The 13,908-nt window shown below is 38.0% G+C and overlaps 1 protein-coding gene across 3 annotated transcripts in view; it reads right to left on the bottom strand.

Annotated features, from left to right (window-relative positions):
- Positions 1–13,908, bottom strand: part of FHIT (fragile histidine triad diadenosine triphosphatase) — a 520,344-nt gene that overhangs the window by 133,057 nt on the left and 373,379 nt on the right. For all 3 annotated transcript variants that reach the window (XR_005954219.1, XM_041425830.1, XM_041425831.1), the window contains exons 4-5: positions 3,498–3,643; positions 2,580–2,609 (exon numbers count right to left, since the gene is read on the bottom strand). Coding sequence is in view for 2 of the 3 variants with exons in the window: in XM_041425830.1 (XP_041281764.1) it covers positions 2,580–2,609; positions 3,498–3,643 (176 nt within the window). In the remaining variant the exon portion in view is untranslated. The remainder of the gene's footprint in view (positions 1–2,579; positions 2,610–3,497; positions 3,644–13,908) is intronic.

Genomic DNA, 13,908 nt, shown 5'->3' with positions numbered 1-13,908 from the left:
AGTACAGCAATAAAGAAACTACAATTAGATCATGAACAGCTTCCCATTGGGTAACTAGAAAGGGTTTAACACAAGATGCACAAAGCAGCAGCTTTCACACCACCAAAAAGGACATGTAACACTGGCAGACAATCTTATCACTGATTTCTAGCCAAAATCACATGGAAAGGATCATCTCCTTCCAAACTGTTGCAAAGTTTGCATGTATAATTTTCAGCACCTCCATTGCTAAGAAAGAGACTCATATTCAGGTTCAAGATTTTTCTTGTACATGGATTATCATTTCTTCTTGTGGACAAAGAAGGAGAATTCTTTAATCTTTTTCAGACTGAATTTCTCAGGTTTTGTCTTCAGCTAGGCTGATAGCTTTTCCCATTTTGCAGTAAAGTATTGTACTGAGCAATTGAAAAGTCAGTACTCTTCTCCTGCTTCCTGTATTTCTGTTCCTCCACAGCACATACAGTATTTATTTATACATTTACACAGGTATACAGAATTACAAAAAATACAACTGGAAAAGACTCTTGAAACCATCTGGTATGTAACCCATTCAAAGCAAAATCAGCTACACCTAATTAGCTCCTGAGATACACTTGCCTACCCTACTTAAACAGTCTCCACAAAGTCCCTGGAATATTTGTGATGTTTTGCTATTTTTACTTTTAGAATGTTTTTCTAATGTTTGGTCTGTTCCAGAAATTTTAATTAAAAGCTCTCTCAGAGGAGGCTGGATTATTGTGGATTCTCATACGTGAAAAAAACCCTCAAATAAATCCACATCCAGAAACATGACACATTGAATTTAAGGTTCATAAATAATTTGTAGGTCACATAGGTGTTGTTTCAAGTTTTGTGATTCTGGAAAGTTTAAATGAAACAAGCTATTTATGTATCCACCCTATTGTTCACTTAAAAAGAAGATCTTGATCACAGTAATTTCTTTCCTGATTGAAGTTTTGAAAGCTCTAAATTCTCTGAAGAAAATAGTTGTTGGCACTTTTGGATGATAAACATCCCAAAGTGATGATGATAAATTACAGTGTTGCCCAATGATGCAGAAAAGTAGAGAAATGTAAACTGATAACCTCTGATTTATGAATACACACTCATAATTGCAAAGTCTAGGGGTTCACAGTTGTAAGAACAGGTCATTTTCATCTCAGTGTTTATTAAAAGTGTGAGGAGGCATGAAGGGTGGCTGCCGTTTTGCAATAAACACTTAATACTCTTTGTTTCCAGTACAAACCCAAAGCAATACAGAACTGCCTGCCTTTTTAAGGCCTAGATGAGCATTTGTTACCATTCACAATCACAGAAGATGGGTATTTTTACATCTTCCTTTGCTCACTCATATAAATAATTCTTCTCACATATAACCATTCCTATATACCCTTTCTTAATAGAGAGAAATACACTTGTTCAAGTTATTAAAATAAATCCTCAGATTTTCTTCCTAAATCATATTGGTGATAATAACAAAATTTACTTCAAAAATAGTTAAACTTATTATTTTACCTATCAAGAGACACTGCCAGTGAAACCCACCCAATGCACTCAAAGTCATGAGTCAAGGAATCTGTTTTGTCACAGTACAGAAATAAAATGTGTTACATTCCTTCATCACATCCCAAGCTTGGTGATATTCTAATTTCTTCTTCCCTCTCCCTATTATCTCTCTGTTAAATATTCAAAGCAGCCAGCAAAAGGCAGAAGGAAAAATAAGGTCAATTCAGCAAATTGAAAAAAAAGTAAAATGTTCCTATCCACCATCATTTGGTTGTTACAGTTATCTTAATCAACTCAAACAGGTTCTCTGAGACATCTAATTTGATTTTACAAAGTGCTAACCCATAGTCATATTTGAATTTCCTCTGATTCCAAATGTAAAAAATGGTCTTTATCTAATGTTAAGGCATATCATCTAACTACACATGCAATTGCATTTGCATTATGAGGCAGTGAAACATGGCTGGAGAGACGTCTTGGATGTTATCTGTGTTATTACTCAAGTGGAGAATATAATCATAAATCCTTCTCTTCCCTTCCACCCTCCCACCTTTTTCTTTGGGAGTGCACTTAAAATCTGGTTTTTAGCTTCACTGGGCCCATTACATTTGAACTTCAGTAACAAGAATGTGATATGAATACGTTGAGAGAAATCATAGACAAAAGGTATATTTTCATTATGTGGTTCAGTTTAACTGTTCCTACAATTAGCTACAACTCATTAGGCAATAAACAGAAAAACAAAGAGATCCTGAATGGAAGGGCAATATTTTATCCATAAAACAAACAAAAAACTAAACCAGATGCCTTTTTCATGAGGCTTTCCTTGCATAAATACACCCAGCAGCTTAGAAAAGATATTTTCTTGATTGAAAATTTTTGTTCAGGAAGAAAACGTGTAAACATTATCTTGTGCAATTTCAATAAAAAGTATTTACTGCTATTGTACACTTGGGTTTTTTATCTCAAGGATAAAGTAACAATACAGCAATGCACTGCAGATGACGAGCTTTGATCTTTTATTAGGTCCTATAATTGTGTGTTAATTTGTATTCTGCATAATAAGCACTCACCTTCACTGTTTGTCCAGCTTCAGGGCCATCCTGTAAGCAAAGGGAAAAGTCTCAGGTTAGAGGATCTAACAAGGAATCACAAATCACACAGAAATTCAGAAATCTTAATAATAATTTACATCAGTTACTCTGTCTGTTAAATTAGCATATTTTTCCTGAGGACCATTCAACACTAATTTTTTGGACAAAGCTCCTTTCCATATCAGAACCCAGCAAAGAGGGAAACTGTCTCACATCACAAAAACAACAGTTTCTATTTTTCATTTTTTCAGATTATATTTTTCAATAGCTAGCAATAAATTTCTGATCCTTGTGAACATAAAATCACACGTGGAAATAAGAATTTAATCAAACTATGCTTGCTTAAATTCTGATTCTAATGAATGGGCTTAGTCTCCTGGTTTGCTTTAAACAGAGTTCATTTTTGGTATAAAAACACCCAGCACAAACAACTGAAAGGTCAGAATTTATAATGTATTTACATGGCTGCAGCTCTCTGCCTGCATATAAATATCTGTGAGGAGGGATCACCTATCTCAAGTGTGTGCAGTGGGCTGCGTGTGGAACAGGGGCTGTGGCTGCCTTCTCTAGAGGTCAACCCTGCAAACACTTTGAAGGAAGAATATTTCCTGAAATACTCACAAACAAGCACACCATGTGAGAGTGTTTGCTGGCTTTATCCAAGGCTTTGCAGTTGTTAATTAACCACACTTTCCCACTGGTTTTCTCTTTAGATTTCTCAATGGCAAATCTGGAAGACTGCAATGCAGTTATTTGGTTTCTTGTCTGTTATTACTGTTATTTTGCATTTATTACCCCTTGAAGTTTCAATGTCCTTTTGTGATTGGACAAGGGGAAAAGGCTGAAATCTTGATAAAACAAACCATTAAACCTTTCTTAGCAGACTGGTTTACCAACCTGGATGGAAAAGGTGAGCGAAGTGCCACAGAAATGTTTCTCCACCACGTTCCCGACCCTTTGTGCTGTACAAAACAAATCAGCCACTTCCTCGGGACACAGGTCACGGAAACGCTCCACCGGCCGCAGGGGGCAAACAAGGACATCTGAAGGTGGCAGTGTCAAGGCACAAACACAAATCTGAGTGGTCCAGAACAGTCTCAGTCCCCAGCCTGTAACCTGGTTCTGATCACCCTTGAAGCGCCTGAGCTCTTCCTGTCTGGTGATACAGCAAGAGCATCAGAAACATAGGGTGAATTACAGGGAATTATATGATGCTGTGCTCAGAATTCTTTTCCTCAAACCCCTCAGATATGGGCAAAATTGGTAAGGCTCTTGTGCTGTACTGAGACCTTTAAGGGAAAGCAATTTTTTCACAGACTCAAATTTACCATCCCAACGGAGAAATGCTGGTATTTATCTCCTGTGAAAGTCAGAGATATTTTCTTTTGTGATTAAAAATGGCGCAAAGCCAAAGAAATTTAAGAGGGCTTTGGATGTGTTGTCTGAGACAGCAGTTTACAATGCTTTTCCCCATATGTAATATACATTTTTGAAAATCTTGATCTCACACCTCTAATTTTAGGCACCTAAATATGACAAGCTGGCACTATGCTGGTCATAGCAGATCACTCATTTCTACACATTATTTGCAATTCACAAGGAATGCTCACCTGTTGTAAGTATAATGAGTTTTTAAAAATACATTAAGATAATTAAGCCTATTTCCTTTAAAGAACAGTGTTCACAATCCTGTAAATATACTTTGATTTAATTCTACCTTGCTGACTGTGATTTGAGAGTCAGTGAAATGAAGCTATAAAGTAAATAATGGAAGTGCACAGATGCTGCTTACAGTCATCTGATGTGCTGTGTTCACAGTAATTAATAACTGCTATGATTCCTCACTTGAAAGTCAATTATGCAACATTATTAATATGGTCCAGAATTCTTAGCAGAGCCTCAGTTGTGTAGATCCAACAAGCAAGTACTTGATTTTCATTTCAATTCCCTGCAGACAGGATTCTTTGCTGACTTACAGAATAGAATTTGCAGAATGAAGACCTTAAAGTAACCTTTAACACCACTTGAACTTTCATGACCAAAGGCTATGAAAACTATTTTTTCCAGTATTAAAATAAGTATTCAAAGGACTATTTGAAGAAAATTAAGTTCCATGCCATTGTATTACAGTCATCTTTATTTTTACTGCATCTTGAAGCCTGCAGGTGTTCAGGAATATTCTCTATAATCCAGGAAAGGTAACTAGGAACTGCTCTGCAGTTAACAGGTTCATGAAAAGGTTACAATAACCTGATTGGCAAGAACCATGGGAGACATTTGAAATAAGGAGAGATTAATACATATGAAAGATCAATTATTTCCATAGGCACAGAGACAACATGTTTACATACACCAAGGTTATATTATAAGAATCACACTTATCATTCTGATAGGACAGAAAACCAGACATTTTCTCAAAGTAAAGATGTAGTGGCAGGTTTTGATCATTTTTCTAAATCCAGATGAGAACAGACAAGTCTGTAATGGATATTTGCTATAGTGGGAGCAGAATTGAGCAAGCTCTACCTGTAGCAGCTCCCAAGAGAACAGGAGAAGACTGGTCCCAGCTGTGGGTGCTAATCTGCTTTGAAAATCTGTCTCTCAGGGCTTTTTTGTACAGAATCAGAATACAGAAACTACTATTCCTCTTTTCGCTTGTTACAGCTTATGTTATTAACATTTAAGAAAGGAGAAAAATATATTTAGAAAGCAGGTACTTGTAAACAAAACAATCCTGAATGGAGACAAACCCCTAGTTTTGTGGGGTTTTAGTTGTGCAATGCTGTGTCCCTTGGTAAATTACCAGGCACAGTAAACCCTTGTAATTCATTTGTGCCTTCCCAGTGCATTGTACAGAGCACATCCATAAACAGTGCTATTGGCTAAACTTTGGGCCCAAGGGGAGAGCTGCAAAGTTGATTGGCAGACCTGATTTCCATACCAGGAATAAAGGAATAGAAAAACTAATTAAGTTTACTCATAAAAAGGAAACCCATGTCAACACTAGAACAGGAAAAAGGACATTCCTTTAATCTGAGTTCGTTTTTCCAAAGGAGAGAAGGGAAGCTTGTACCCTTAGGGCATCTGATACTTAAGTAGATAATTATCCTTCTTCTGCAGCACTGCTTTATTATCATGGCTCAATGAACCATTTATCAATGAAGAATTTCCCCTCATTTACCTCTAGCAAAACTGCTGCTTACATTAAGATAAGTTTCCTTTTCTCCTTTTGAGTTTTCCCCAGCAGTGCCTCACCAGCAAATGTTTATTCTCTACCTAGCTCAGGGCCACAGCCACAATTTCTGAATTAATGCTGGTTCCTACAGTCTGATGTTAGCACTGTACTGTTTGCCACTGCAATGGGTTGTGGAAAACATGAGTCAAACAGTTCTTGGGAAAGCTTTTGTTTCCATGGCACATTGCAGAGGGAGCGAGGGCCGCTTCTGACCAAGACAGGACAGGTTTTCTCTTAATTTTGTCACTAATCTGCACTGTCATTTTGCAAGTTCTCTGTATCTCTCTTTGCCTCTCCTCTTCCACACATCATCTGTCTTACCTGCTTAGGCAGCACTTGCCAGCTGGAGCAGCAGAGGTTTCTTATTAACCACGAAGCTCTCTGCTCATGTGGGGCCAGCAGTGCTCCTGCAGTACCTAATGCTGCACCCCTGGCATTCTCCAGAAAGGACTTGCACTTCCTCCTTACATTGCCAGAACTCATTTACAACTCAAACTAGATTTTAGCTATATTTCTGTCTTTGAATTTGATAAATAATTCAAAGGCACAATCACAGAATGGAGCATCTTTTCTGAACTTTCCATCATTTCAAAATAATTCTACAAAGAATAATCACAGAAATTCTGAATCAAAGCTAAATTAACATGAGAATGTAATTAGGACAACATTCAAGTTATATTTAACTATGAATATATTAAAAGGAAAAAGTTAGAATGAATTCATGAATTTGAGGTCATTAGGAAAACAACCATCCACTGCAACTTTAAATCATAGTTTTTAACTAAAATTTTTGATGCTAGGATAGTTTTTAATTTTATACCTGGTTTGATTTTAAGCTGTACACCTTTTCTAGTCACCTCAGAATTCTTACTAAGTTTAAAATTAGATAAACTGTTCATTATTTTTTACAATAACCCACTGCAAACACTGCTATGAAACCACTTCAGGTGACTATGTATTAAAAACATGAGGGAAAGTGAGTCTGTACTTATGTTTATGTGCAATTACTCCTTAGACTGAAGCATCTACTGCCATCTGAGATGCCTCAGGGCATCCAGCTGCCACTCCAGAAGGGCAGGAGTCTCCCATATTTCCTACATCATAACTGCCAGTCAGGTGGGAGCCCTGAGTCATCTTGGGGTATCTGAAATGGCTGTAGTGTCCTGCGTGTGTCCAAGAGCCCCCCTGTAACAGAGTGGCTCAGCAGGACAAGGGGCTGCCACCCAGCACAGACATGCTGCAGCACTGCTGACAACATTCTGCCTTCAGAAAGTTTGAACTTTATCTTTCCTTTGTCTAAGCACTGTAATTAATATTTTTTTGTTATTTTTTCATTCATTCTGAACTGCTACTGACTGATGAAGTTTCTATTTTTAAGCTTTGACATGCACAGCTGTTATTTCCTTCAAGTTCTCTGAGTCAGTCCACATCACTCGAGCACATGCAATTTAATATGTCAGCTTCTCCATTTTAGGGAGTGAAGAACCTTTACACCTTATTATAATCTGTAACAACTGTTTCTCTCTCTAAAGCTTGCAGAAGTCTCTCAACAGCCTTACTTCTCTCCCTAACACCTAAATACGCATACACAAATCAATCTGTGTTGGAAAAATCCCCCTTGGGTTTGTGACTTGAAGGATGTGCTCGCTCGGGATTTTGGGGCATGACTGAAAAGTCAGCACTTGCTAACTGCACGCTGGCTTGGGGGTGATCAGAGAGAGAATCACAGAACCACAAGGTTGGAAGAGACCTTCAAGATCATCCAGTCCAACCTGTTCCCTGACACCTCAACTAAACCCTGGCACCCAGTGCCACATCCAGGCTTTTTAAACACACCCAGGGATGGTGACTCCACCACCTCCCCTGGCAGGCCATTACAACATATTTCATGAAAAACTTTTTCCTAATATCCAACCTATATTTCCCTTGGCACAGCTTGAGACTGTGACCTCTTGTTCTGCCAGTTGCTGCCTGGAGAAAGAGACCAACCCCACCTGACTGCTCGGATTCTATAAGAAAAACAAAACACCTGGCCAACATCTGCATGGTGACCACTTCAAATGTAATTTTCCTTCCACTAATACACACAGAGTGAAGGCTGAAATTCAAAGGCTCAGCAGTAATTTTTATTTGCTTTATATGGATTTTGACTTAGAAGTTTAAATTATTGTAATTGTGTATTTAAGGCCTAGGCCAAGCTCTCTGTTCGCTTCAGTGGGACTCCACTCAACCTCACAAAGTGCCTATTATAAATTTTCACACACAACTATCAAGGTACACACGTTCTGTAGTTCTGAAATGTTGGAAAAATGGCCTTTGGGGGGTCAAAAAAGAAAGAAAACCAAAAAAAAGAAATCCCAAAGAGGTTAAAATTCCTTTTATGTGACAAGCTTTAGAGCTGAACACAGCTTTTTCCTGGTTAAGTCCATTAATTTGCTACATAGAAACACACTTTCAGTTTTGACTCTTGTTTTATTTCTGAATTTGAACTTCAAACAGAACAATTCAAAGCTTTAAAAAGGAAAAAATTAAAGGCTCTCCAGGTACTGACACTCTAACAATAGGAATAAAGTTCTTTTTTTTCTCTTTGTCTTTTTGAAGAACCACTTAAAAACATTAAAATTGACAGGTTTTCTTAATATGTGAGGCTTTAAAAGAACAAAATACAAGAGAAAAAAGGGAAAATATCTAAAAGTGAAAGGGTAATTGCCACTTTATGAAGCTCCTGGGTTTCACCAATATTGTTAGCTTTCTATACCATTTGTTATAAAATTTTTTAACTTAGGAGAATTATTTATTTTCACACAGTCAGGAATTCATAGCTCACATTAGACTAGAAGCATTTCCCATTTCATTAAACAGTCTTCCCTCTCACAAGAGGGAGTGCAAGAGTCAACATCTGAAAAACAATAGCAAGCCAAAACAACAGCAAACAACAACAACCAAAACCCCCACAAAAACAACCAAAGACATTTTTAATGACAAAAAGTCAAAATCTCCAAAATAAAATCTCCAGAAGTTTAAAATAAAATCTCCAAAAGTTTAAAAAGTCTTAAATATCTATTTTTAGCATTCTAGTTTTTTTACATAAAAAGTGCTTTAGTTAATAGTCAAAATTTTCTTTAATGATTTAATTTTGGGACACACCTCAAAAACTACTTTTTAATTAATGTTTTGTTTTTGACTAATTGGTTTTCATTAAAAAAACTGTCCCAAACTATAGAGGCTTAATATTCCTGCATGCATTTCATAAGCTTAGGTAAGTGACTTAAAGCACAGCAGCCTCTGCTCTCCCTGCAGGCTGAAAACACCCCAGTCACTCACAGAGCAACCCCCAACAGGGATTTCCTCCTGCCTTGGAAATGGGGGCTGTGCTCATTTTAGGATTAATGCAGATTAGATACTGCCACCATCTCTTGGTACCAGCGGGAAGAACTTGATGGGCATGGGAGATGTCCACCAGGAGCTGCTCAGGGGCCAGCCCAGCCCTCACTGAGCGGCAGGAAAATGCCTTGGGGTGGGTGCTGGGAGCTCAGGGGCCAGAAGAACCAGCTGCAAAAAACGGTAATAAATTATTATTTCCAACTATTTCATGCATCTGTATGAAAGAACCCTTCTGCACAGCCATAAGCTGAGGGAATGCAGAAATAATGCGCCATGGGGGGCAGCAGGGGCGATTATTCTTTTCTTACACTGTTTTACATGAATTTGCATCAAGAGCCCCAAGCAGAGAGAGAGAATCACACAGACAAAGCTTCAGGTATTAAAACTCACCACAATGTCCCCAGATTCAGCTGAGGAGTGTGGGCAGGGGTATTAAATTCATCACTGCATCTAAGCAGAAGTTTTCTTTGTTCAAAAGCTCTAATTGCTCAGAGAAAGAAGTCCCAGAGCTCTGAAAAAACACAGGAGAATGCATGACTAATAAAATTAATATAACTGAAAAACAGCTGCCAGTCCTTTATCTTTTTTTCTGCCCTTGAACAATTCTTCAGATTTTGAAGGCTATGGGAGCAATTTCTCTGTGTGAGGAAAACAATAATGGTTTCACAGATGCTGCCTGTAGGAGGAGTTAAGAAGGAAGAGAACACTGAAATAGCACACACACATACACAGAGGGCATGAAAAAAGCCTTTAACAATTAATCAAATGCATATTTTCCTTCATTACAACAATGTGTCGGGGCACCCATTCAGTTCCCAGTAAACCCACAGAATCAGGACATCCATAAACCTGCAGCAATGCAAAACCAGAACAAGCCTTATTCAGTAAGATGGAGTGAATGACTTTAGGGAGGAAATCCGTAGAGGTGTTTGGATTAAGAGTAAGTATCTCATAACAGGAAAACGTGAAGGAGAACTCTTTAATGGATTTTACATGTAGAACTGTATTTAAATATATGTTAGAGGAGTTTCTTAGTACACTGTGGGAAATAGTAGTACATCACAGAGTTTGCTAGTTTGGGAAAAAACATAGCTCTGGACAATAAAGATGATTAAGAACCAATGCAAATGCAATAAAGTTACAATAAAAACTAAAAATTGCTTCAGACTATTAAACTCACATACAACTTTTTATATATATATTGCTTTGCCACATATTAGCATTAATAAAAAAAGCCATTAAGATAAGACAAATTATCTAAATAATTTGATCTTGATAAGGCAGCTCAGTACATGTTTACACTAATGCAGAAGATCAGATTTATGCAATATATCAGAGAACTGGTGGTTCCACTAGAACAAAGAGCAATCACTGCAAATCTTTGACATGGATCTCTCCACACTATGATAAGTACACTCTTTGAAGACCACATTGCAGCTTTTATACAGAGGAGTTTTTATTCTACTTGATCTTCTCACCCCACTGAAAGGACTTAAAATAACGTTTCATGTCAGTGAAACATGCAATAGTTCCAAGAAATTAACAATAAACATTAGTTTACTTTTAAAAGTCAATACATCTAATTTAAATATAGATATGTCTTATTAATTTAAATATAGATAAGGCTTATAGTCTGAATCTTGCTAGATAGCACAGCAAAGTACAAAGTCCTGCTACACAAAGTACAGTGACTCCACAAGACACAGGGCCACAGTGGGGAAATGTGAGATTCAGAACTGCTCACTTTTCATTTAAACAAGTCTTTCATACATTTGATATTCCCTTTAAATGCCTTTAGGGTATGTCAAGTAGGTCAACTAAAAGCTCAGTTCCTCATAGCAAGTGGTATTTTAGTGCAGGATTTGTCCTTTTCTGCTGGCTCCTGGCCTCGGGGACAGCCTCGGGCAGTAGCAGGTACCTAAGTGGAACCACAGTGAGAGCAGCTGTGGGAGTTTGTGGCTCAGAAACCACCTCTGATCCAAGTCTCATTTGGTGGAAATTTACTCAAGATCTAAACTTAGATTTGTAACAGGAATCATGACGACATTCTTAGAGTCACACTAAGCTTCTGATCTTGGAAGGCCCAAAAAAAGCAAAACCAGTGACCAACACAGAAATGCAGAAGTTCCAATATAGAAGGATATAGAAGTCATCTATAACTGCTGTGATGCTTTTAGACCTAAGCTTCTGATCTTGGAAGGCCCAAAAAAAGCAAAACCAGTGACCAACACAGAAACGCAGAAGTTCCAATATAGAAGGATGTCATCTATAACTGCTGTGATGCTTTGAGATCTGTAAAGAAATTCTGCTGTACAGGAACCCGTTCCAGTTGATATATCTTTTCTCTAAATGGATGACAAAACTGGTCACAATTACCTGAAGCTATCAATGCCCCTATAGCAACTGTAAATGAAGACCACTGAAATAAAGAGCCACGCCCAAAGCTGACAGCAGAGACCAAACAATATTTGGGGTGCAACAGTCAAAAAACAGGGTTTTGGCCTAAATATTGGAGTGATGGCATTTGTCATAGCAACTGATTTGTTCATGCAAAGCTACTCAGCAGCTACAAATCTTGTCCAAATTACCTGCAACATCAGAAAAAATTTACCAAATTAACCCTGCTGAAATTGCAACATGCCATTGTAACATGTTATTGCAATGCCTCATTTCAAACATTTCAAAGTGAGCTCGTGATTCAACCCCTCCACCTGAGAATATTGTGAGAAAATGCTTCAGCATTTGGTCTTAATTAAAGCTGCAGCACCATCATATTCAAAAATGAATGTGATCATTATGAAGCTATATTCTAGGTCATGATTCAGGAGCTATAATGAGGGAACAACTAATTACTAAATATTAGTTATGACAAATTTACTTTCTTGAAATTTATTGGATGCCATATACCAGACAATAAGTTTTCCTGGAAACGATATTTTACCTGGTAGAAAGATACCAGAGAATGTGGGAATTAAGGTTCTGTACAAACCATAAGCATTATTGACATTTTTGTCTTTGGCACTTGAAAGTACAATATTTTTTTCTGTTTTGGACATCTATGGTGGGTAACAGTAGTAAATTAATCAGATTAAAAATTGGTGAATATCCCTGGGTTTTCTCTCACTTAATTTTGAAGGCAAATTGGTTTGACCAGAGTAAACCAGAGGATCTGGAACTGTGAAAAGCCAGATCTTTATTGGCACTGTTGAAGTACTTTGCTGCTTGGGAAGCTTCATTTCATCCTCTTCTGTTTTCTCCAGAGTTAAGTCAAGGAAGGTCCTGTTGCACCTGGAGAAGTTGATAACAGCTCTACTTTCTCCAAATACCTATCAATGCAGATGATTAAGAGCTTTCCATGTACTCTTTGTAGCTCTGCATCAACTTTATGCTGAGCAGCACAGAGAAAGACAAACCTGTAGCAGCACGCGGCAGACCAACGGTGCCTTCACTCCGTAACCAGTGAAGCATCAGCTGCAGCAATGCAGTACAAGATCAATTACCAGAGCATCACAGGGGACAACAAATATGTCTGGATAACCAAGGTTTCAGGTAATTAAGGTAATTTTGAAGGTAATTTATAGATAATGAGAAACATGAATAATAGGGAATTTTGGAAAACTGAATTTGGATAATTCAGGCTATCTTACACTAAGCATATTCCTCAAAGAATATTGTAATGTGTGCTGGGATTTTCAAAGTATTTAAATGGACTAAACCACCTGATTCTCATTAATTTCTAGGATTGGTTTTCCACCTGGCTCTGTTAGGGCATTCAGAAAACTGCTCCAATTAAGAGAGCTGTGTTTGCCTTAAACTGGCAGTGCTCATGGCATATTTTGCATAGCTAGTTATTGAAATTCCACCTAAAGCAACAGGATAGGCTATGCTGTTCCAGGGAACTATTCCATGAGAGTAGGATGAGCCTAAATTACTGCACCCCTTGCAGGTATGGCTTAGCCCTCTGCTAAAGCATCAGTATCTTTAGGAACAGTCCAAAAGGCGAGAAAATCTTCTGTCTCCCTTGTGAAAGAGCCGTTCACCACACTTGCATGACAGAGAGACAAACTATGTAATCTCTGCCCTGCAATATCACATTTTTGATGTGATAAATGTCCCAGTGTATTTTCATCACTTCCTTTGAATGCTTAAAATTGCAAAGTCCATGATAATGGATGTGTATCTCTACTGCATTGGCCGAATACACTGTTGAAGTGGATGTAGTAGAGAAATGACTTTCCAAGTAAGAGAGTTGATTACTGTTTTTTTAAATGTAAATTTCTTTGCTGTTCAGCAGGACTACTGAAAGCATCCCTGTTAACTCCCAAAGGAGTTCTGTAGCATCCACCAGAGAAGCCCAGGTGCACACACACCCCTCTGCGTGTCAGGACGCCCTTACAAACATTAATAGCTGGATGACAAGGACACTGAAAGGGTAAACGAGGGAAAGGCAAGTGGGGGCTGACAGAGGTACTTCAGAAGGAAAAGGGATAGAGCAATAGTCTCTTCTGTAGTTTATGTCTCTGGGGATTAAAACCACGAGCGCAGCTAAGCAGGGAATCAGCCCTCACTCAGCTGCAGCAGAGAGAAAGGTGGGATGGAAATATCAAAGACCCTGTGTAGCATTTAAGCAGAGACTAAGAGGTAGCTCAACATGAAAATAAATTATTTTAAGCCACTATTCTTTAGCTA

Source organism: Onychostruthus taczanowskii, unplaced genomic scaffold (assembly GCF_017590055.1).
Source record: "Onychostruthus taczanowskii isolate IOZ18803 unplaced genomic scaffold, ASM1759005v1 scaffold9, whole genome shotgun sequence".
Taxonomy (NCBI): Eukaryota; Metazoa; Chordata; class Aves; order Passeriformes; family Passeridae; genus Onychostruthus; species Onychostruthus taczanowskii.
The sequence above is the reverse complement of the archived record's forward strand: the minus strand, read 5'-3'. Positions and strand labels throughout refer to the sequence as shown.